We start from the raw sequence: 24,194 nt of genomic DNA on the forward strand, positions 1-24,194 counted from the left end.
CCGCCGTCGATCTCTGGCCCACGTCCTGCCTCTGGCCTGGAATGCCCTCCCTCCTTACTTCCGCCAAACTAGCACACTTCCCCCCTTCAAAGTCCTAATGAAAGCTCACTTCCTCCAGGAGGCCTTCCCAGACTGAGCCCCCCTTTTCCTCTGCTCCCCCTTCCCTCCCCATCGCCCTGACTCCCTCCCTCTGCTCTACCCCCCTCCCCGCCCCACAGCACCTGTGTATCTATGTACATGTTTATTATTCTATTTACTTTATTAATGATGTGTATATATATAATCTATGTATCTATAATTCTATTTATTTACATTGATGCTATTGATGCCTGCCCACTTGCTTTGTTTTGTTTTGTTGTCTGTCTCTCCGTTCTAGACTGTGAGTCCATTGGGTAGGGATTATTTCTATTTGTTGCCAAATTGTAGTTTCCAAGCACTTAGTAAGGTGCTCTGCACACAGTAAGGGCTCAATAAATATGACTGAATGAATGAATGAATGCAACTGACTGTTCCACCCTGGTCCAGCAGAGGACGGAAATGGCCTACAAGCTGATAACTCCCTTTTCCCAGGGAGACCCAGGGAGGTTACCTGAATCCTTCTGGCTGTCTCGCCGCCCTGATCCTTCTTTTTCTTTCCATTCACACTTGCTCTGCCTCCTTTCGGAGATGCGGGTCCGCTTGGGTGGGTAGTACTGGCCCGAGGGCCTCAGGAGTTTGTATGTGGAGATTTTGTGGCTGCTCAGGATGGCGTGGACGATGACGGTGTCAAATTCCAGCCCATCCCGGAACCTGGGAAACCCAAGAGGGAAAATCCTCTGTGGCCTCCTCGGTGTCAGTCTTCCGGGCTACCCTGGAAGCTCCTTGAGGGTGGGGATAGTGTCTACAAGTTACGCTGCACTCCCTCAATGCTAAGTACAGTGCAATGCTACTGAGCCATCTGTCAATTGATCAGGTTATCTAGTCTGCTCTTCTCTGGGGGCCTCACCTGCAGGGCCCAGGCCCCATAAGACTGCACTGTCGTGTCCAGAACAGAAGGGACAGATAGCCGCCTTCCGGGTCTCAAGTTGATGCTGGCCCAGAGACCCTGCTGGTTGGCTCCCTTTACCCAACCCCTAAATTGCCCCCCCACCCCCATCCCCTTCTGCCCACTCCTGCTGATCACTGTTCCCACCAGAGCTCCCCCCTCACCCTGTCCTGGTTCCCCACTATTTGACTAGGGTTTGTTGCCTGTTGTTACAATGCTCAGAAGTGTGGAAAATCATTTTAAGCTCTCAGGAAGACTAGCTCTGTCTGCTCTTGCCCTGAGAGCCAGGACCAGGACTGTCACCTTTATCCTGGAGACTGAGAAAGGCGGGCAGAAAGGCTCAGTCTTGCAAGATAAAAAGGTACCTGGCTCTGTTCTTTAAGGCAACTGCTGCCCTAGTCATGGAAACTAAAGCACCTCATCATTCAGCAAGCAGACAATGGGGACCCTTGGATCTAGGAAACTGGACAAACAGAAGGGAAGGAGGCAGGCAGGTCAGGGAAAGCAGGTTCAAGGAACCCAACAGCAACTCGTCTTTGTTACCTCTCCAGTCTCTTCTCTCATTTCACCTGTTTGCTCTCTCTACTCCTCCCAAGCTCTCCTTATCAACTCTTGCACGTCTGACCCCTGCTTCACACTCTTCCTCCTGCTGGGAACTCCTTCCCCCTTAAACATCTTCCAGACCACAGATCTGCCCCCTCTGAAATCCCCACCTCCTCCAGAAGGCCCTCCCAATTCCTGCCATACCCCCTGCCCTTCCTTACTGTTAACTGTTCTCGTTGAGAGGGTAATCTGGTGTGGCCAAACCTTTGGAATCAGACTTCTTTCAGAGTTTGGTGTGACCACTCATTTAAAGAGTCTTTTTCCTGTCTTGACGAGTACTCCACTCCCTTGAAGAAATCATTCACTCCCATGGCTTCAACTACCATCTCTATGAGGATAATTTCCAAATCTACTTCTCCAGCCCTAATGTCTCTCCCTTTTACAATAAGGGCAGGGAATGTTTCTACTAACCCTGTTGCATTGTACTCTCCTAAGCACCTAGTATGGTGCTCCTCACAAAGTAAGCACTCAACAAATACCACTGATTGATTGATTCTCTGTAGTCTAGTATTTCCTCCTGCCCTCAAGACATCTCTACTTGGTTGTCCCACCAGCACCTCAAATTTAGCATGTCCATAACAGAACTCCTTATCTTTCCACCCAAGCCCTGTCTTCTGCATGATATCCCATCACAGGAGGCAGCACCACCATCGTCCCCATCTAACGAGCCCATAACCTTGGCATACAAAGTCTTTGGCTCATCTCTTTCATTCAATGCACATATTCAATGACACCAAATCCTGTCAGTTCTACCTTCACAACATCGCTAAAATATGTCCTTTCCTCTACATCCAAACTGTTACCGTATTAATCCAACCTCGTATTTTATTCCATCTTGACTACTGGATCAGCTTCCTTGCTGACCTCCCTGCCTCCTGTCTCTCGCCATAGAAGTTCATATTTCACTCTGCTGCCTATATCATTTCTTGAAAAAAACCCACAAAAACCCAACATTCATTCCATGTTGCTGCACTCCTCAAAAAGCTCTGGTGGCTAACCATCCACCTCTGAATCAAAAAGAAACTCGTTACCACAGGCTTTAAAGCACTCAATCATCTCAACCTTCCTATCTTACCTCACTGATACCCTTCTACAACCCAGACCACACAATTTGTTACTCTAATGCTAACCTACTCCCTGTACCTCTATCTCGTCCATCTTTCTGCCAATCCCTTGCCCTGCAGCCTCCCTCTGGCCTGGAAGTCCCTCCCTTTTCATATCCTACAGACAATCACTCTCCCCACCTTCAAAGTCTTATTAAAACTACATTTCCTCCAAAAGGCCTGCCTCAACTAAGCTCTCATTTCCCCTATTCCCTCTCCTTTCTGTATCGGCCTTTCACTTTGATTTGTACCCGTTATTCATTCATTCATTCAATTGTATTTATTGAGCACTTACTGTGTGCAGAGCACTGTCCTAAGCGCTTATTCACCCCACCCTCAGTCCCTCAGCACTTATATCCATATCCATAATTATTTTAATGTCTGTCTCAACTCATTAGTTCCTTGTGGGCAGGGAACACATCTATCAATTCTGTTATACTAAACTCTGAACAAAGTAAGCATTCAATATATGTGATTGATTAAAATGTCCACTCTTCTTTCATTCATTCTATTTATTTTGGAATTAGAACCCAGCAATTGTGAGCCATTTGCCCAGAGAGAGTGGTACAGTGGTTAGGTCCTCCCTGTCCTTAACAATCACGGGCCTCTGCATGGGGAAACAAATAAGAGCAGAGCCCACTGAACCCCCAATTTAAAAACTACAGACAACTTCAGCCCACTTACATCAATCTCCTCTCTGCTTCATTTTAATATCTGTCTCCCTCCTCTAGATTGTAAGTTCCTAGAAGGCAGGGATTGTGTCTACCTACTCCACAGTACTGAACTCTCCCTAGTGCTTAGTACAGTGTTCTGCACACAGTCAGCACTCAAGAAATACCATTAATCGATACCTTTGCTGTAGCTTCTTCAGCCCAATCTGGTGCTTTTCTTGTTCCCAGGCCAACTCCTTCTCCACCAACCGAACATTCTCAGCGGTCTGCCGGTCAATCTCTTCGCGGATCCTGGAGTCCAGCTCAAACTCCTGCACGGAGGGAGGCTCTGGCAGGTGAACTCATGGTTCTCTTTGGCTCCGGAGGCCCGGGAACTCCAAGCTTCCCCAAATGGAGGCCAAGTCCCCGGGTCCATTATTGGAATACCCCCAGAAACAATCAGTACTATGTGCTGAATGCCAACGGGGTGTACAGTACTACACTGAGCGGTCAGGAGTACAGTTGAGGCAGGGGATGTGATCCTTACTCAAGGACCTTGCAATCAGCTCAGGCTTCCAGCATTTTAGGATAGTGGGGGCAGGAGAGGGGTCTGAGAACTTTTGTGGGCCAACATCCAACTGGACTGGTGGTGCAGGATGGACGGGAACTAAGAGCAGTGGACGCTCAACTTCAGCCAGCGACTGGAGGGATCATGGGGCTGCAGAGTGGATGGAATCACTGCACATGGGGTTGGACTATGAGGGTAGTCTCGAAGGGGTCTAATCTGCAGTCAGAAAGCTTCAGAAGTCCTTCCCACATCCTTATAGGGATAGGGTCTGGCTGTTTCTCAAGGGAGTGCCTGGGCACCCCAGCCTGGCCAGCCAGACTATTGGAGGGTGGGTGAGTGGTGGTACTCACCGCCCGGTGGAGCTGCATGTGTTCTGGCAATGTCGCATTCTGCTTCAGCAGCTCCTGGAACTCCACCTGCAGTGTCTTCAGCTCTTCCCTCTTCCTGGCCTTGATTTCTTCCACCTCCTTCATCAACTGGTCATGCTCCTTCTTGCGCCTGGCTCCCTCGATGCTAACAGATGGGCAGAAAAGGAAGGGGACGCAGTCAGAGGACCCAGGACTTGGGAGCCACCTGGGAAGGCTGGGGCTGGGGTTGTCTAGACCTGGGCTTTAGCCCCAGCTCTGCTGCTGACCACCATCAGATAGTTAGCGAGCAGCATTCCTGTCTCTCGGCATCCTCATCCACCAAATGGTGAGGTAATGGCAGGGAAATGCTCTGGGAATTGCAGGCTCAGTCATCCTCACCGGCATTGGGAATGGGTGCCAGAGGCTCCCAAGCCCGGATGGTCATTGGGGGATCAGTGACAGGGACAGCCACCAGCCATCCCATGAGCGGTACCTGTAGGCATCAGGGTCTTCGATGTCTTCCGCTACTTTCTCACCTTCAAGACCTTTCTGGGAAGGGAAAAACACAGCTCTGCACATGTGACCAGAATTGCCCCAAGGTTGCTTGCTCTGAAAACTTCCAAGGCTGCTCCAGTCCCCCCGACTCTTGCCAGAGTCCACATTCCAAATCGGGGCAGCCAGCTCCTGCCTCCCACAGGCTCTGGCTCAACAGGCCCTAAGGGTGCCAAGATGCCGTTTACATGTCAGAAAGATGGGTCCAGCCCCCTGGCCCACCTCCAAGCAGGCAGGAAGGGGAGTCCTGCGACTGTTGCTGGGGGGAAGCCCCAGTGCTGGCAGCCACTGGCTGGGGAATGCACCCATGGCTTCGTTCCCCACTACAGGGAACGTTTTCTTCTAGGCACAGTTCAAGGAGGACCTGGACTCCCGAGGGGGAACCTAGCAGAGCCTCACTTTCAGATGCTCAGCTTGGGAGACAAGGGAGGTATTCAGAGCAATGGGCCCCGCAGCAGGCACCACAGACTCCTCCCCGCTAGGAAACTGGCAGAGGCTCTGTCCCTGAGCTCTGGGACTGGATCAGGTCATGTCCCAAAATCCGGAGGAGGAGGGTGGCAGGAGCAACCGGACCCCAGCTGCCCAGGAAGGCTGTGCTGGTGCCAGATAGAGAGACCACTTTGTGCCCAGGTTGGAGTTTCTCCAGAGCCCCCAGCCAGTTCCCTCCCCCCTGGGGACACAGAGGCGCTGGGGCAGTGGAGGCCGGGGCTCCCCTACCCTGGGCGATGGCACTTTGGCTCTCATCTCTTTCTCGATATCGACATCAGACAGGACAGTGAAGACAAAGATATTGCTGTCTGCCCCACCGGTCACCAAGAAGCGGTCGTCGTAGCTTGGGAAGACATTCTGGACCTGGCCATGGTCGTTGTCGTGAACGGTCAGGGTCCAGGAGGCACCGAGCGAGCTAAGTGTGGCGCTCTTGTCCTGCAGGGGGAAGATCCGCACGGCCCCGTCCTCCATCCCGCAGAACATCAGCAGGCCACTCGTGCTGCAAGAGAAGGGAGACGTCACTGCTGCTGCATGGCGGGTGGGATGCAGACCCCGTTTCCATCCAGGGCCCGGCGAGGGGCCCCTGCCATTAGGAGGACAGCGGGGAGAACACCCAGGAGAAGTAGGACCAAGCTGGGGCTAACTGGGACCCTGGCAGCCCTCTCTCAATCATCCAGGATCTCATTATTCAGGTCGGGCCACATTCAACCACTTCCTTGATCTGACCTTAGCTGTACTGGGAGGGCAAAAGCAAGATGGGAATCTGGCCATGGTGAAACATTAGAGGCATTGGTTAACAGTCTGGGGGCGGAGAGCTGGGCATTTGGGAAATAACCATGAAATTGAGGGTGGGGATTGCTGCAGATGGCACCAGTTCTGTGGCCTTCCTTCTTTTCCTCCTCCTTCTCCACCTCCTCCTCTTCCTCCCCTCTGTGGGCAGGGCCATCCCAAACTGGCTGTACTGGTAAGGGACAGGAAGGGGAACTAACGATAAGGAAGCTCACTGCAAAACTCCACTTCACCTGAATGAGATAACCCGGATTGGATTGTCATCAGTGTTCTCGACAGGCAGGAAGGAGAAAGGCTCGTGCTGCTGAGGGGTGGCATCCAGTGGAGGGAATTCACAGTGGTAGAGGAAGCCGGAATCATAGCCCCCCTGGGAAAGAGAAGTAGAAACGGGTAGGGGAAGAAGACCAGTATCCCGGCTGGAGGGTCCCAGAACGGGCGTGTTTACTGCCGGCCAGCTACAGGAACACTTCTGCCTTTCTGTAATCTCTTCTTGCCCCGATCTGTACAATCAGCAAGATGTTCCAGAGATTTTACCTCAGCTATGACCTCAAACCCAAAAGGGGCAACACATCATTAGTGTGGAAAGAGCATGGGCCTGGGAGTCACAAGATCCAGGTTTGAGCCCCATCTCTGCCACTAGCCTGTGGAGTGACCTTGGGTGGGTCACTGAACCTCTCTGGGCTTCAGTTTTCTCATCTTTAAAATGGGAATGAAATCCCCACTCTTCCTCCTTTCTAGGTTGAGGCGCCCATGGGGGGCAGGGACTGCGTTTGATCTGTTTTTTCTGCACCAAGCCCAATCCCTAGCACAAAGCTGGGTACCTTAGTGCTCAATCAATGCTACAAAATTAGTTATCATTATCACCAGGCATGGAATGCAAACACGGAAGGGAGGAGTGGAGACCCAGCCTCCCCCTGGTCTGGGACCTGCAGCTGAGGAGCAGCCTGGCAGCACAGAGAAGATGCCAACTGGCCCTCCTGCAAGAAGATCCAGTGGGAGCTATAAATGCCTCCTGCAGGAAGACCCTGTACTAGCTCTAGCTGCCTTCCCAGCAGGACCCTCCTTTAGGCTCGGGATGGTCAGCCGGGCAGCCGGCCCTGCTCAGTGGGGGAGGGAAGCCCAAGGAATAGGGAAGAGGAACTTCCAGTCAGATGCTAGAGTCCAGACAACTAAAAAAGGAAAGGAAAAAGAAGAAACATCGGATTGAACAAGGGGGCAAAAATGGGGTCCTGGCACACATTCATTGGCCCTGCCCACAGCTTCGAGGACTGTACTCCATGATGCTGGCACACAAAAATGGAAGGAGGGCATGATGTGTGCAGGTGGAGGGAGAGGTGCACTTACGAGGGGCACAGAGGGAGGGCTCAGAGAGGAGATCAGAAGAGGGAAAGGATGGGGGACCAGAGAAGCAGCATGGCTTAGTGGAAAGAGTACGGGCTTAGGAGTCAGAGGTCATGGGTTTGAATCTCAGCTCTGCCACTTATCTGCTGTGTAACTTTGGGCAAGTCACTTAACTTCTCTGTGCCTCAGTTACCTCATCTGTAAGATGGGGATTAAGACTGTGAGCCTCATGTGGGACAACCCGATAAACCTAGCGCTTAGAACATTGCTTGGCACATAGTAAGAGCAGCTTAAAAAATACCATCATCATCATCATCAGAGGGCTGACATGGCAGAGGGGCTCAGAAGGCTTGAAAGGAGGGGACAGAGGGAGGTCTCAGGGAGAAGTTTCAGAGGGAGGTCTCGGAGTGGGTGATTCAGAGTTGGGTAAGGAGGGAGGACAAGGAAGGCAGTTTGGAAGAGGAGAGTTTGGGAAGAACCAGGCAGCAAAACCAGGGAAGCAAAGGGCTCAGACAGGAGTCAGATGGACGAGGACAGCAACTGGGGAAGAGTCAGGATGGTCACTCTTGCTGGCTGACAGAAAGCAACCCAGGGCATGGAGCCCAAACCCAGTGGTCCAGACCTCCCCATACCTCGTGGCCGCCATCCCATTCACAACCTACCAGAGACAGCCAAAACCTCCCTGGAGAAGAGTAAAATCCACACAACATCGGACTGGGCTCTTTGGGGATGTAGATTTCAGGCAGTGGCTCCTCCTTCTCCTCCTCCTCTTCCTTCGCCTCCCCCTTCTCTGCCATCTCCCCACCCAGGTCCTCCATCTGCTCTTCCTGAAGCTTTCTCCTTGCTTCCTTCTCCTTTTCTTTCTCCTGCCTCCGCTTCTCTCTACGTTCGATCTCCTCGTCCCTCTTTGTTGGAAAAAAACAATGCAAGGTTTTGATTCATTCATTTACTCATGGAAATAACCTTCGAAAACCCACCCAAGGCACAGCCTCATGCTAGGCGCCCACAGAAATGCCAGGCAGAGCGCGAGGCGGCACCATTCAAACCTCTTCTTGCCAACATCAGAGACTTACAACATTTTGAAGTGTGACAGGCCCTCCACCCCTTACCCCACCTCCAGCCCTCCCAATTCCAGCCACCTGGATGGAAAAAAATCCCTACCAGGATTCTAGATTTGATGCTCAGAAAGTGGAAGCATTGGGAAGGCAAGCCTTTGATCTCATAGCTGGACAAGTTATTCCCTTCCTGGAGGGCTGGCGCAGCTACCTGCAGCACGTAGCCATTCTCACAGAGAACCATCAGCTTGCTGTCTCCCTGGAAGAAAGCAAATCCCAAGTGCTGGGTGGGTGGGAGGGGGCAGCGGCACCAGGCCCACTTCCATTTCTGATCGTCAAGCTTCATTCAACTTTCCAAAGGCTCTGGAAACTGGGGTGACTGGCCCTCACGGGTTGGGTGGCAGCTTCAAGGGAAGTTGGCCTCTGACTCCTTGACCGGCTTGGTAACCTGGATCCACGGGAAACTCCTCTGGGCTCAGAAGTGCCCCCAGCGTGGAGACCTTCCAAGGGGGCAGAGTCCGGGCCCCTCCCCAACAAAGCGAGCTAAAGGCAAAGGCTCATCTTTTGAGGAGGCCAGGGTTGGTCCAACCCCACCCACCCTGGGCGTGACCAGGGTGGTGGCCATTGCCTCCAGCCTACTCTGTTGTCAGACTGAAGGCCCAGAGAAGCCCCCTCGGGCTCGGGCTCAACCTGCTTGGGGCACAGCATCCCCCCAAGGTCCCTTCTCTGCCAATCCCCTGACTGCTTTTGGAGGAGGCCGGCGAGGACCCACCTAGAAAACAAGAGAGGGATGGCGGGGCTGGTGGCAGAATCCCAGGAAGGCAGACCCACTGATGTTCCCCCATCCCTCTCCGGTCAGACTCCCCAAAGGCCTAGGCCACTGGTGCTGGGTTGGGGGCAAGCTCTCCCTGCCCGCCCAACTAGGCCCACACAGGAGTCCCAGGTGGCCTCAGCCAGGCCAGTTTGGTCCAGCCCAGAGATATGCGGTCTCAGCAATGGACTCAGCCCCTGGCCAGCACCCTCCCTCCAATAAGGTGATGAGCTTTGAGCTTCTCTTCAAACATCCCTGCCCTCTAGCCAGAATGCATGCCAAGCCCCCATTCACAGGTGGAAAAACCAAATACAAAGGACGAACTGTCCAATGTCCTACTATGAGCCCCTGGCAGAGATAGGACTGGTGCCTTGGCCACCTGACTTCGATAGTTCTCTTCCTCACAGACCGTACTGAGGAAGACTGGGAAAGGCAGTGTTCTTGTTTAGAGAATTCTTAGACAGACAGACAGACACACACACACACACACACACACACACACAAAGAGTCCTAGGTAAACACTCCTCTGTCCATTGCAATCAGATGATTCTCATACAATTGGGGAAATATCTTGGAACCAACATTAGTTCCCTTGGCTTCAGTGACACTGTCCTAACCTGATTCTTCTCCTGACTCTCTGGCCATTCATTCTCAGTCTCCTTCATGGGCTCCTCCTCTGCCTCCCACCCTCTGACTGTGCTCGGTTCTGAGTTCCCTTCTATTCTCCATCTACACCTGCTTCCTTGGAGAACTCATTTGCTTCCATTGCCTCAACTACCATCTCTACGCTGGTGATTCCCAAAATCTACATCTCCAGCCCTGATCTCTCTCCTTCTCTGCAGTCTCACATTTCCTCTTAACTTCAGGACATCTCTACCTGGATGTCCCACCAACACCTCAAACTTAATATGTCCAAGGGAGAACTCTTCATCTTCCCACCCTAACCTTGTACTCCCATGACTTTCTCATCACTGTAGAATTCATTCATTCATTCATTCAATAGTATTTATTGAGCGCTTACTATGTGCAGAGCACTGTACTAAGCGCTTGGGATGAACAAGTCGGCAACAGATAGAGACAGTCCCTGCCGTTTGACGGGCTTACAGTCTAATCGGGGGAGACGGACAGACAAGAACAATGGCACTAAACAGCGTCAAGGGGAAGAACATCTCGTAAAAACAATGGCAACTAAATAGAATCAAGGCGATGTACAATTCATTAACAAAATAAATAGGGTAACGAAAATATATACAGTTGAGCGGACGGGTACAGTGCTGTGGGGATGGGAAGGGAGAGGTGGAGGAGCAGAGGGAAAAGGGGAAAATGAGGCTTTAGCTGCGGAGAGGTAAAGGGGGGATGGCAGAGGGAGTAGAGGGGGAAGAGGAGCTCAGTCTGGGAAGGCCTCTTGGAGGAGGTGATTTTTAAGTAAGGTTTTGAAGAGGGAAAGAGAATCAGTTTGGCGGAGGTGAGGAGGGAGGGCGTTACAGGACCGCGGGAGGACGTGACCCAGGGGTCGACGGTGGGATAGGCGAGACGAGACCGAGGGACGGCGAGGAGGTGGGCGGCAGAGGAGCGGAGCGTGCGGGGTGGGCGGTAGAAAGAGAGAAGGGAGGAGAGGTAGGAAGGGGCAAGGTGATGGAGAGCCTCGAAGCCTAGAGTGAGGAGTTTTTGTTTGGAGCGGAGGTCGATAGGCAACCACTGGAGTTGTTTAAGAAGGGGAGTGACATGCCCAGATCGTTTCTGCAGGAAGATGAGCCGGGCAGCGGAGTGAAGAATAGACCGGAGCGGGGCGAGAGAGGAGGAAGGGAGGTCAGAGAGAAGGCTGACACAGTAGTCTAGCCGGGATATAACGAGAACCCCGTAATAGTAAGGTAGCCGTTTGGGTGGAGAGGAAAGGGCGGATCTTGGCGATATTGTAGAGGTGAAACCGGCAGGTCTTGGTAACGGATAGGATGTGTGGGGTGAACGAGAGGGACGAGTCAAGGATGACACCGAGATTGCGGGCCTGCGGGATGGGAAGGATGGTCGTGCCATCCACGGTGATGGAGAAGTCTGGGAGCGGACCGGGCTTGGGAGGGAAGATGAGGAGCTCAGTCTTGCTCATGTTGAGTTTAAGGTGGCGGGCCGACATCCAGGTGGAGACGTCCCGGAGGCAGGAGGAGATGCGAGCCTGAAGGGAGGGGGAGAGGACAGGGGCGGAGATGTAGATCTGCGTGTCATCTGCGTAGAGATGGTAGTCAAAGCCGTGAGAGCGGATGAGTTCACCGAGGGAGTGAGTGTAAATGGAGAACAGAAGAGGGCCAAGAACTGACCCTTGAGGAACTCCAACAGTTAAAGGATGGGAGGGGGAGGAGGCTCCAGCGTAGGAGACCGAGAATGATCGGCCAGAGAGGTAAGAGGAGAACCAGGAGAGGACAGAGTCCGTGAAGCCAAGGTGAGATAAGGTATGGAGGAGGAGGGGATGGTCGACAGTGTCAAAGGCAGCAGAGAGGTCAAGGAGGATCAGAATGGAGTAGGAGCCATTGGATTTGGCAAGAAGGAGGTCATGGGTGACCTTAGAGAGAGCAGTCTCGGTAGAGTGGAGGGGACGGAAGCCAGATTGGAGGGGGTCTAGGAGAGAATGGGAGTTAAGGAATTCTAGGCATCGATTGTAGACGACTCGTTCTAAGATTTTGGAAAGGAAGGGTAGTAGGGAGATAGGACGATAACTGGAGGGGGAAGTGGGGTCAAGAGCGGGTTTTTTTAGGATGGGGGAGACGTGGGCGTGTTTGAAGGCAGAGGGGAAGGAGCCCTTGGAGATTGAGTGGTTAAAAATAGAAGTTAAGGAAGGGAGGAGGGCAGGGGCGATGGTTTTAAGAAGGTGAGAGGGAATGGGGTCCGAGGCGCAGGTGGAGGGGGTGGCACTTGCGAGGAGGGAGGAGATCTCCTCTGAGGATACTGCAGGGAAGGATGGGAAAGTAGGGGAGGGGGTTGTTGGGGGGGAGGGGAGAGGCAGAGGGGTGACTTTGGGGAGCTCAGACCTGATCGTGTTGATTTTCGTGAGGAAATAGGTGGCCAGATCATTAGGGGTGAGAGATGGGGGAGGAGGAGGAACAGGGGGCCTAAGGAGAGAGTTAAAGGTCCGGAACAATCGGCGGGGGTGACGGGCATGGGTGTCGATGAGGGAGGAGAAGAAGCTTTGCCTGGCGGAGGAGAGGGCAGAGTTAAGGCAGGAAAGGATAAATTTGAAGTGTGTGAGGTCGGCTTGGTGCTTGGACTTTCGCCAGCAGCGCTCAGCAGCTCGAGCATAGGAGCGTAGGAGGCGGACGGAGGAGGTGATCCAGGGCTGTGGGTTAGTGGCGCGAGAGCGGCGGAGGGAAAGGGGGGCGAGAGAGTCGAGATGAGTAGAGAGGGTGGAGTTGAGAGCGGAGACCCGATCGTCGAGAGTGGGAAGAGAGGACAGGGCGGCAAGGTGAGGCGAGATGCTATTGGAAAGACGGATGGGATCGAGAGAGCGGAGGTCTCTGTGGGGCAGTAGCGAAGATTTGCAGGGGGAGGGAGTGTGAGAGATGAGGCAGGTGAGAAGGTTATGGTCCGAGAGAGGGATTTCAGAGTTGGTGAGTGAGGAGATAGTGCAGCGGTAGGAGATGACAAGATCGAGGGTGTGACCGAGTCGGTGAGTGGGCGCGGTATGGTGGAGGAGGAGGTCGGCAGAGTCGAGGAGGGATAGCAGGCGGGCGGCAGAGGAGTCGTCGGGTACATCCGTATGGATGTTGAAGTCTCCAAGGATCAGAGTGGGCAGAGAGAAGGAGAGAAGGAAGGTGAGAAAGGGGTCAAGGTGGTTGAAGAAGTCGGAGGTGGGACCGGGAGGGCGGTAGATGACGGCGACAAGTAACTGGAGTGGGTGGTAGAGGCGAATGATATGGGCTTCGAAGGAGGGGAAGGAGAGGGAGGGGGGAGGAGGGATAGTGCGGAAGCGGCATCGGGGCGAGAGGAGGAAGCCGACGCCTCCTCCCTTACCGGTGAGTCTGGGGGAGTGGGAGAAGGAGAGGCCTCCGCTGGAGAGAGCGGCGGCGGAGACCGTGTCTTCGGGAGAGAGCCACGTTTCCGAAAGGGCGAGGAGGAGGAGAGAGCGGGAGAGGAAAAGGTCATGGATGAAAGGTAGCTTGCCTGTAACAGAGCGGGGGTTCCAGAGGCCACACTTGAAAGTAGCTGTGGGTGCAAGGGGAGGAGGGGGGAAGGGCGGGGGGAGGGGAGGGTTTGGATGGGAAGGAGGTGGCGGGGCCCTGGACGAGGAGAGGGGGATGAGGGGTGGCGGTGGGACAAGAGGACTGGGATGGGGCATGGGTGGGGAAGAGAGAAGGGGGGAGGGGGTGAAGAGGGGGTTAGGTGGGGGAAGAGTAGGGGGAGGGGGAAGAGGGGTAGCGCTGGTAAAGTGGGGTTCTAGGGCGGGAGAGAGGAGGGGGGGAGGAGACAGAGGAGAGAGCGGGAAAGAGCTGAGCGAGAGAGGGGAAGGGGAAGGGGAAGGGGAGGATAGGAAGGGGCGGGAGGGGGGAGGGGGGGAGGAGGGACATGGCGAGGCCAGAGAGGTGGGTGGCAGCACTGACAACAATAAACAGTAATAAACGAAAGTAGAAGCACTACCACCCTTCTTGTCTCACAAGCAGTATGGCCTAGGGGATAAAACACAGGTCTGGAAACCAGAGGACCTGGGCTCTAATCCCAGATCTGACACTTGCCTGCTGTGTGACCTTGGGCAAATCACTTAACTTCTCTGTGCCTCAGTTTCCTCAAGTGCAAAATGGGGATACATGATCTGTTTTCCCTTGAACTTGATAGTGTGCTCCATGCGGGATAGGGACCATATCCAGTCTGATAAACTATTATTTACCCCAGAGCTGAGAACAGTGCTGGACACATAGTAAGCACTTAACGGATACCATTTTAAAAAAGCCCATAACCTTACCACTGACCTTAACTCACCTCTCTCATTCATCCCGCAAATTCAATCTGTCCCCAAATCCTGCAAGTTCTACATTCACCACACCACTAAAATCCACCCTTTCCTCTCCATCCAAACTGCTACTACTACAATTCAAGTACTTATCCTATCCTTCCTTGACTACTGTCTCAGCCTCCTTGCTGACCTCCCTGCTTCCAGTCTCTCCCCACTCCAGTCCGTACTATGTTGCCCGGATCACTTTTCTAAAAAAAACCTTCAGCCCATGTTTTCCCACTCCTCAAGAACCTTCAGTGCTTGCCCATCCTCTTCCACATCAAACAGAAACTGCTCATCCTTGGCTTTAAAACACTCAATTAGCTCACCCTATCCTACCTCAGCTCCCTGATTTCCTACTACAATCCAGCATGCTCAATTCACTCCTCTTTTTTTTAGTAGAATTTATGAAGGGCTTACTATGTGTCAGGCATTGTTCTAAGCACTGGGGTAGATAGAAGTTTATTATGTTGGACATAGTTCCTGTTCCACATGGGGCTCCCAGTCCAACTCAGAGGGAGGATTTAGTCCCAGTTTTATACACGAGGTAACTGAGGCACAGAGAAGTTGAGTGACTTGCCCAAGGTTACAGGACAAGCAACTGTCAGAGCGAGGATTAGAAACCAGGTCCGTGTTCTTTCCACTAGGCTATGCTGCTCCTCTAACACCGACCTATTCACTGAACCTCATTCTCATTTGTCTCACCACCAACCCCTCGCCCACATCCTGTCTCTGGTCCGGAACTCCCTCACCCTTCGTGTACGACAGACCACCACTCTACTCACTTTCAAAGCCTTATTTAAAAAATCACATCTCCTCCAAGATTCCTTTCCCAGCTAAGCCCTCTTTTCCCTTACAACCTCTCCCGTCTGTTGCACTTGGATTTGTACCCTCTAAGCACTTGATATTCACCTCACGCTCTGCCCTTTGGCACTTATGTCCATATCTGTAATTTATTTTAATGTCTATCTCCTCTTCTAGACTGTAAGCTCGTTATGAGGGCAGGGTAACTATCTACCAATTCTGTTATACTGTGTTCTCCCAATCACTTGGTATAGTACTCTGCACACAGTAAGCACTCAATAAATACTATTGATTGATTAATTGACTCCCTGACCCAAGGTTTTTTTTTTTAACGAAGATGTCATTAAAAATACTGTCTGGTTTGTCTGATCACATCTCCCGGAGGTAAGGCAGAATCCCTGAGGCCCAGAGTTGGGGGAAGTTGGGGTCCAGAGGCCCTGGACCATTTAGTCCTGACTCCAGCCCCTAAGCCTCCCAGACTCTCCTGGGACCGGAATGGTGACTTCTATCGACATTCTTACATGGGATGGTGGAGTCCACTGTAACTGCTGAACTGGTCCAGGAACACCAATGTACCCAATTGGTTCGTATCTCTCCTCCACGACAAAGAAGAAGATGGTTTGGTCTTTACTCTGGGAAAGGAGGAACCATCAAGAATTCAGCTGTTACCAAGGACAGCAGAGGAAACCCCGCTGAAGCCATGTCCATTGCCAGATGGGCAAATACGGTGGTTCACCAGCTTCCCCTCAATCCCACTTCACCCCAGAAGCCCCATCAATGACAGCTTTTCATTTACCCCAGGAGAAATCATGACCTTGTAGCACTGGGAATGCCAGCATTTGCCAAGCACTGTTGTGCACAAGCACCGTGCTGAGGGTGGGGAAACATATACATGTGACCCCTGCCTTCAGAGAGCTTGCACTGTACTAGGGAGGACAAGTGCCCACAAGTGGGCAACTAGCCAGACTTCAAAAGTACGTGAGTAGAATACCCATTAAGCTCATGCAACTAGCTCAGTAGATAACTAATACTCCACTTGGGATGCCAGAGGCCTGAGGGTCTGAGGGCCAAGACAAGGCCACAGTGCTGGAAACTTGGTTGGAGAATGCCTCCTGGAGGAGGGGGGCTTTTGGCAGAGGAGGAAGTTGCCTCGGACTAGAGTGACATGGTGGGGAAGGCTTCCGAGCAAGGGGAAAGGTGAGAATAAAGAGTCATAGAGCAGCAAGTGATCAAGGGGACTGGTAGGAGTGAAGAGCAAGAACTGAAGGGTGGCAGGAGGCGAGAGCAGACAGAGGGTGACAGGCAGTCAACAAAGGGAAAGGGATCAAACCAGGTGCCAGAGGGCAGGCTTTCCAGCAGGCATTTTAGAAAAATGTCAGGGACCCTCACCCAAAAGAGGCAGCAGTCTGGGGGGAAGTCAGTAATCAGGGAGGCCCCAATACTACTCTGGCCAAAAGGTGATAAGGGCTGGACCCCAGGAAGCAGTTGCAGAGTTGGAGGTGGTGGGGTGGGGAGGGAAGAAACTTGTGCCCGAATGATTAGAGGGAGGCAGAACCAGCTGGCAGGGCTCTGACTGAGTGTGGGGGTGGTCAAGGACAGAGGGGAGTCCAAGTTGACACCAAGGTTGGGAGCTTCCGGTAGAGAGAGGATGATGGCAATGGCTTCTGCTGGAATGGGAAAATGTGAAAGGACAGACAGTTCAGGTGGGAGAATAAGGCATTCAGCTCAAAAAAACTTTCCTAAGCTACGGGAAAATGCAAAAGGAAAACACAAACACCATTTCTAGATACCCTACACAAAAGCATTAGCCAGCATCCCCAGAAAGAACTCAAGGGGAAAGACATTGCTGGATAAACAGTCCATAACAGCATGAGCTCAAACAAGGCAGCCAGTGAGGGTAACAAAAGTCTTCATTGCAAGTGCAGGGATGGGATGGGAAAAGGAAGGAGGCTGTGGTCTTAGAAAGGGTGGGAGCTGGGAGGGAACTGGCTCCAAAATGTTAAGAAGCCAGGAAGCCATCATTCTGAGCTTCCTCAGGCCTTAGGCTTTGGGAAGAGCTCTGGTCCAGATAGAGGGCTGGGCGGAGGGGGTGTAGTCTGGAGTCCATTGTTCCCACAGAGCTGGTGCCTAAGCAGGGCATCATTGGTGATGCCAAAATTTCAGCAGGAAGCAGCCCCACCACTTACCCCAGTGGCAAGGATCTCTCCGTTCCTCTGGTAGGCCAGAGCCGTGACTGGAGCGGTGTGGGGCTTGAAGGCCTGCATCAGTCGCATTTCTGCTTCCCCAACTTTGCCCCGCCCCGCAAAGACAGCGAGCCCCTTTGGGTCAAACAGCTCCATGATGCGGACAACCCCGTCCTCAAACCCCACCACGATGATCCCTCCCTTGGGATTCACCTGGTGAAGGAGAAAACAACCAGAGGGAAGCCATGAACAGCAGTTGCAGGGGACAAGCCACAGCCCCATCAGACCAACCTTGACAGACTGTAACCTCTGGGTAAAGCAATCAATCAAGAAATAGGATTTATTGAGTGCCTGCTGTGTGCAAGGCACTGTACTTTGTCCTTGGAAGAATCCAATAGAGTTAGAAGACATGATCTCTGCCCTGAAGGAGTTTTCAGTCTACTGTGTGCAGAGTTCTTTACTGAGCACTGGAGAGAGGACAATAAAGGTAGTAAACACGATCCCTGCCCTCAAGAAACTGACAGCCTAGTGGGTATAAAGCACTGTTCTACATGCTTGAGAGAGTGCAACAGGGTAGGTGGACTCGGTCCCTGACCTCCAGCAGCTTATGGTCCAGTAGGAGACACAGCCACTAAAAGAAATTCCAGAGAGGGGAAGCACAAGTGTAAAGATGTGGACCTGAGTGTGAGCCCCAAGTGTTCAGGCAGGACAACAGCTGTGCGGGAGAGATACAGGGTGATGTGGGGAAGGCGTTGTAGGGAGATGAGATTTCAGAGGGACTTTCCAGACAGGAGGCTTGCAGAGGCAGGCCAAGACCTCGGGGCCATACTGTGAATGGCCACCCCCTTGTATGGCAATGATCATGTCTCCTGGCTGCACTCCAGGCTACGACCTTGTGGTCATCTCGGTGGGTAGTGCTGGTGGGTCACTGCCACCCTCCCGGACCTGCCCCCACAGACTTAGCCCAAAATGTGGCTGTCAAAGGAGAGCAGGTCAACATAGCATGAGGGCTCCTGGCTTCAGAGCTTGCCGGCATCCTTAGCTGGCTGGAGGTCCTCTAGTTCTGCGGTCAGTCCTGCAGGGGCTGCAGAAGATCCCACCCCACCCGGGGCCCCTGAGGCAGTCCCTTAACCCTCCAGCAGTGCCACAGGCACTGGGGCCGGTGCCCCTTCACCTCAAACATGTGGGAGTGTGGCAGGGACATCTCACTTCCTCTGGGGTGGGTACACATCCGGCTTGGGGCAGACCAACTCTAAAACCCCGGCCTTGTCCAGCCCGACCAGTGCCCCCAGATGCCCATTCCTCCTGAAAACCCACCTCAGGTCTGGAGTCTCCCTTTCCCTCCCTCGTTGGCAGCCCAAGCTGTGGGGAAATGAGCGCTCCCTTGCCACAGCAGGCAATCGCCCAAGAACAGAGGTCTTTTTTGGTGGAGGAAACTCACCACACGCGGTGCCCAGATCACGGATGTGCCTCCCTGTCTGAATCTCATCTGGGTCAAAAGGCACCTGCTGGCAAAGTCAAAGATTCTCACAGAACCTGTGGAAGGACAGACCCCCACAGTTGGAGGAAATCCAGAGCCGGGTGGCTGTTGCTGCTGGACCCTGATTAGCAAGAGCCACCTGGGGCTAACAGGGGAGAGCCAACACATCCACAGGCCTCAGAACCTCGAGAAGGAGCTGCCCCTCCCCAGCTTTCCCAGTGCCGGCAGTGGGAGGTGGGAATGGGGAGGGATTAAGCCGCCCTCCATTCTCTTGCCCTGCTCATCCTTGGGGCCAGTAGATTCAACAGCAAAATAACCAGGAGGGGGCAGGCCCAGAGGCCAAGAGGAAAAGTAGGAGGCACGGACACCACAAATATCTCCCGCCCTGGAGCCATCCAGAGTCCACCCCGCTCTTGCTTGCCTGGGAAGAATTACTACAGTTTGCATCCTCAATGCCCTGAATTTCCTGCCCATGGACTGTCCCGGGCCAGTGGCCTGGGCTTCAGCCAAGCTGGGCCCTAGAGGTTCTCCAGAGCCTGGGCCAGGCCTGGACCCACCCATGGGACCCTAAAAGCTCCCCTCCCCAGCAGACTGGCCATGGACAGTGAGGGGGAGATGGCCTCCAACAAAGCAGGGGTGGCGCAGAAGGCAAACCTGCTCAAGGACCCTTGGGGCTGCAGAACACACCTCCAAGACCCCACCCCAAGACCCTTGCTCTTGTTTACAGTCTGGGCCTAGAGTTGCTGTGGACTGTACCATATCTGACCCTGGAACATTTTAGGTTGAAAGTGTCCCTGGTCAAGTGGGGGTGGCTGGGAGGCCGGACCCTGTGCTGACCGGCTCTCAGTAAACAGCGTGAGGTGGTCGGCCACTATCTCCACTCACTCGCTGGTCAAGGAGACAAGTCATACGTACAGTCCCGGGAAGTGGTGGCCATGAGGTAGGTGAGTGGAGAGACAGCCAGGCCTTCAATTGGGCCAGAGTGGAAGGAAAACAGGCACTCTGGGTCCTGGGTCTACAAAATGACAAAAAGAAAGGTTCAGCCAGTCACCCAGAGAGGTCAAATGGTCCAGCCCCCCACTTCCAGGCAGGGGGATGATAACCCATTCCCTCAAGATCTTCAGTTACAAAGACTGCTACCCCTCTGTGAGTAGCCCAAGTGCAAGGCAGAAGGGAGGGCTCCCTGGCACCCAACCAACATCTCCTGTTTCATCTTGGGCATCTACAACTTCTCTAGGTCACCCAGACCTACTAAGAATTGCTAGCCAGAGTGGTTGAGGTGTTCTCACTGTGAAAAATCAGGGCAGGGAAGGCCAGAGAGTGGAAATCTCTCTAACCGCAGTCCCAGGAATTGTAAGAGAAAGAAAAGGAGGCAACTTACAATGTTGGAAAAACTAAGGTCAAGTTTCCATATGGCACCTTGGACATCCTAGAGGGAGAAAGGCCAAGATTGGAAAATGTTTTTCTTCAGTAGTTATCCAGCTCCTTTCAGCAATTGTTGCAGATGATCCAGAGTATAGACTAAAGTGGTGGTTTCTCTCTACAACATCATTCAAGGATCAACCTGCAGGCTTCTGGGGTTAAAAACCAACCGACTTAGGTCAGGGTCTGGCTGAGCACTATTCTGGGCTCTTTCTTCAAAGCCACAGGAGATGTGGTGGTTCAGAGCTCGATGTTCTACTGTGGAAAGACTCCAATCAGTCAATCAGTGGTATTTATTGAGTGCTTATGGTGTGTAGAGCTCTGTAATAAGTGCTTGGGAGAGTTCAGTTCGACAGAGTTGGTAGACATGATCCCTGCCCACAAGCTACTTACAATCTAGAAGGGGAGACAGACATTAAAATAAATGACAGGTATGTACTTAAGTGCTGGGGGGGCTGAGGGTAGGGTGAATATCAAGTGCTTAAAGAGGACAGATCTAAATGCAAGGACAACGGGAGAGGGAATATGGGAAATGATGGCTTAGTCGGGGAAGGCGTCTTGAAAGAGATGGGATTTTAATAAGGCTTTTAAGATGAGGAGAGTGGTGGTCTGTTGTGTATGAGGGGTGAGGGAGTTCCAGGTCAGAGAGAGAGCGTGGTCAAGGGTTCAGTGGCAGCATAGTTGAGGTGGTTACAATGAGTAGGTTGGCATTAGAGATTGGGGTGTGCAGGCTGGGTTGCAGTAGGAAATCAGTGAGGTAATGTTGGGGTTGGGGGGATCGTGCAAGATGATTCATTGCTTTAAAGCTAATGGTGAGGAGCTTCAGTTTGATGAAGAGGTGCATGCACACCACTGGAGATTCTTAAGGAGTGGAGAAATGTGGACTGAAGGGTGTTTTAGAAAAATTATCCTGGCAGTAGAGTGAAGTAAGGATTGAAGGGGGAGACCTTGGAGGCAGGGAGAGGTCTGAAAGGAGGCTGATGCAGTAGTCGAGGCAGGATAGAATAAATGTTTGGATCAGCATGGTAGCAGTTTGGATGGAGAGGAAAGGGCAGATTTGAGCGATGTTGTGGAGGTAGAACTGACAGGATTTTGTGACAGATTGAATATGTGGACTGAATGAGAGAGAAGAGTAGAGGATAAAACCAAGTTTATGACATTAGTAAAATCCAATCAGCCTACGGGGTGGGTTTGTTGGACCAATTGTTGCATTTGGACCGATGCAATGTGGTGGCAGCATGAAGAGCTGCTGCCCATCTTTAACCCCAAGCCGCCATGTTCAGAGGCTTCTCCATAGTGGAGGGAGAGGTCCGAGGCCAGCAGACCATAGCCCAACACACTACCACCGCTGCCGCATAGGGAATCATACCTGCGCATACCAAATGGAGTTGCTGGAATCATCGATTTTTACCATGGAGGACAGGTTGACATTCTTGGCCACCAGGAGCTCATTGATGGGCTCTATCTCTAGCAGGCCAGAGTCATCTGCTATATCGGCCGTGTCGATGGTCTCAAAATCCCATATCTCCGTGGAATCAGGAGGGAGAGAGAGAGGGAGAGAGAGATCAGTTGTTCCAGGCCCATGCCACAGGGTACAACAGGGGTAAGAGCCAACTTCTCCACCAATGTCCTTCCCCTTCTGTGAGCCACTGAGAATGCAACACGAACAGTACTGGTGAACACTGTGGATGCTCCTAAGTGAGGAAGCCCCATTTGCCTTCCTTGGACATTTTCAAGCCAGGTGCTGTAAGTACACATCCTGGTGATTCTGAGCCCAAGCCAAGAGGGTTCCCATGGATTTCCTGCAGCAGCAGACCAGTGGCCCAGGACTCCTGGGTTGTCCTCAGGGCTGTTACCAGCCCTGGCCACCTAGTGCCCAGCCACCTAGTGATTCCAAAGGCTCGTGTCCCCCACTGAGCTAAAGAGAGTCCAGATGAAGGGAGCAGGCCTGCCACTCCTCTCTGAAGCTCCCCCTGGCCAGCTCCTTTCCTGGTCTTGTGCCTGAAGAAGTTACAGGAAGGGTTCAAACTCTTGGAGGGCCTGGGGGCAGGCCAGGGAGGTTCTGAAACCAGTTGCAAAACCAGCTCCTGGTCTCATGCTTAGCTCCTTCAAACCCTTTCCCTGCCATCCAGAAAGGGGCACCAAGACCACATGTCCCAGAGCTTGACCCTGAGCTGGCCCTGAGCTTGGTTCACAGTTAGTCCCAGCGGCTCACCCTGATGTAGCCATCGGCTCCAACAGTGACCACCTCGCCATCGTCCATCACGATCTGGTTCACGGGGCTGGTGTGGCAGGGCTTCCGTCCACTCCGGCAGAACTCCACTTTGATGAGGCCGCCCTCCCACAGCAGCATGTTGCCCCATTCAGAACCAGATAGGACCTGATCGTCCCGACAAGGGGAAAAAGGCAGTCATCATTCCCGAGAGATGTTGGGGCAGTGAGGGGCCGAGTGGCGTGGAGTATAGCAGAGAACAGTGGAGAGGGCAGGGCAGGGGATGGGAGTAGAGGAGAGAGGAGAGAGGAGAGAGGAGGGGAGAGGGGAGAGGAGCAGAGAGAAGCAGAGAGGAGAGGAGCAGAGAGAAGTGGACAGGAGCAAAGAGAAATGGAGAAGAGGAGACAAGAGAGGAGAGGAGAGGGGAAGAGAAGAGCAGAGCGGGAGAGTAGAGAGGAGGAGAGGAGCAGAGAGGGAGAGAGACAGGAAGTTTACGCTCCGAGAGAAGCTGGGGTGCTTGCTTGGTCAAGAAGCAGACTGAGGCCTTTTCTAGGTTACACCACAACCATTCTCTGGAGGCCCAGAAGGCATGGGAGGGGGCAGGAGGGCAGAGAGGGCAGGGAAGAGCGCAGGACATACCTTCCCATCAGGCAGTTCAATGTACCCCGCTATGTCGGTCACTGCTGTTTTGCCAAATCGGCCCAGTGACCCCTGGAGTTTAAGGCCAGTGAACGTCAGAGCCATCTCCCAGAACCTATGTGTAGAAGGGAAACTTAGCATAGTGTACTTGCCCACAGCTGGAGAGCAATCCATTAATAATCAATCAATCAGTCAATCAATGGGATTTATTGAGGGTTTATTTTGTGCTAAGAACAGTAGTAAGCGCTTGGGAGAATACAATACAATGGAGTTACAGTATCATTTGAGGCCCTGCAGGGTGCTGAATCTGTCCGGATCCCTGGGGAGAGGGCACTGCAGTCAGCAGTTACTATCCCTGCCCTCGAGAAGCCTACATCCTACAGTGTGCAGAGCCCTGTACTGAGTACTTGGGAGAGCACAGTCGACTTAGTAGACATGATCCCTGCCCTCAAGGACCTCACAATCTAGCTGGGGAGATAGACACCAAAACAATTTCCAGACATGAAGGAGGAAAGTGAATAGAATATGTAGGTGAGTGGATGTTTAAGTAATAGGATATGTGTGTATAGAGCACTGCATTAGCAGCATGGGAGAGTACAAAACAATTGGTAGATATGATCCCTGCCCTCAAGGAGTTTACAGCCTTATGAGGAAGATACAAATAAAGATTTATGACTCATTTAAAATGACGAAAACTACCATATATGTTCCTATATATATTGATCATATTGATGATTCTTCCCAGAAATGTGTTACATGTAAATAAATCTACTGGGCAGAATTAAGATGGATTTATAAATGGACAAATCCATTGTGGCAGTAAAACTTACTTTCTGATCACTTTTTTTTCCAGATTTAACTTAATTTTTTTAAAAAAAGTATATGGGGCCAAGGTCTGATTAGGAGGAAAAACCTCCTCAAAAACCTTCAGTGGTTGCCTATCAACCTTCTCATGAAACAAAAACTCCTCACTCTTGGCTTCAAAGCTCTACATCACCTGGCCCCCTCCTACCTCACCTCTCTTCTCTCCTTCTATAGCCCACCCCATACACTCTGCTCCTCTGCCGCTAACCTCCTCCCGGTCCCTCGTTTGCACCTGTCCTGCCGTCGACCCCTGGCCCACATCCTACCACTGACCTGGAATGCC

General features: G+C 52.6%; 1 protein-coding gene across 4 annotated transcripts in view; it reads right to left on the bottom strand.

Annotated features, from left to right (window-relative positions):
* The window catches only part of CFAP44 (cilia and flagella associated protein 44), a 51,045-nt gene that overhangs the window by 18,448 nt on the left and 8,403 nt on the right, over window positions 1–24,194 (bottom strand). For all 4 annotated transcript variants that reach the window (XM_029075174.2, XM_029075173.2, XM_029075172.2 and 1 more), the window contains 16 exons: window positions 23,048–23,162; window positions 22,412–22,576; window positions 21,566–21,721; window positions 20,156–20,203; window positions 19,690–19,789; window positions 18,736–18,830; window positions 17,298–17,507; window positions 15,633–15,743; window positions 8,628–8,780; window positions 8,129–8,371; window positions 6,359–6,492; window positions 5,565–5,835; window positions 4,789–4,844; window positions 4,299–4,461; window positions 3,582–3,712; window positions 590–789 (listed from right to left, as the gene is read on the bottom strand). In XM_029075174.2, coding sequence (XP_028931007.1) covers window positions 590–789; window positions 3,582–3,712; window positions 4,299–4,461; window positions 4,789–4,844; window positions 5,565–5,835; window positions 6,359–6,492; window positions 8,129–8,371; window positions 8,628–8,780; window positions 15,633–15,743; window positions 17,298–17,507; window positions 18,736–18,830; window positions 19,690–19,789; window positions 20,156–20,203; window positions 21,566–21,721; window positions 22,412–22,576; window positions 23,048–23,162 — 2,351 coding nt within the window. The remainder of the gene's footprint in view (window positions 1–589; window positions 790–3,581; window positions 3,713–4,298; window positions 4,462–4,788; window positions 4,845–5,564; window positions 5,836–6,358; window positions 6,493–8,128; window positions 8,372–8,627; window positions 8,781–15,632; window positions 15,744–17,297; window positions 17,508–18,735; window positions 18,831–19,689; window positions 19,790–20,155; window positions 20,204–21,565; window positions 21,722–22,411; window positions 22,577–23,047; window positions 23,163–24,194) is intronic.

Source organism: Ornithorhynchus anatinus, chromosome 11 (genome assembly GCF_004115215.2).
Source record: "Ornithorhynchus anatinus isolate Pmale09 chromosome 11, mOrnAna1.pri.v4, whole genome shotgun sequence".
NCBI lineage: Eukaryota > Metazoa > Chordata > Mammalia > Monotremata > Ornithorhynchidae > Ornithorhynchus > Ornithorhynchus anatinus.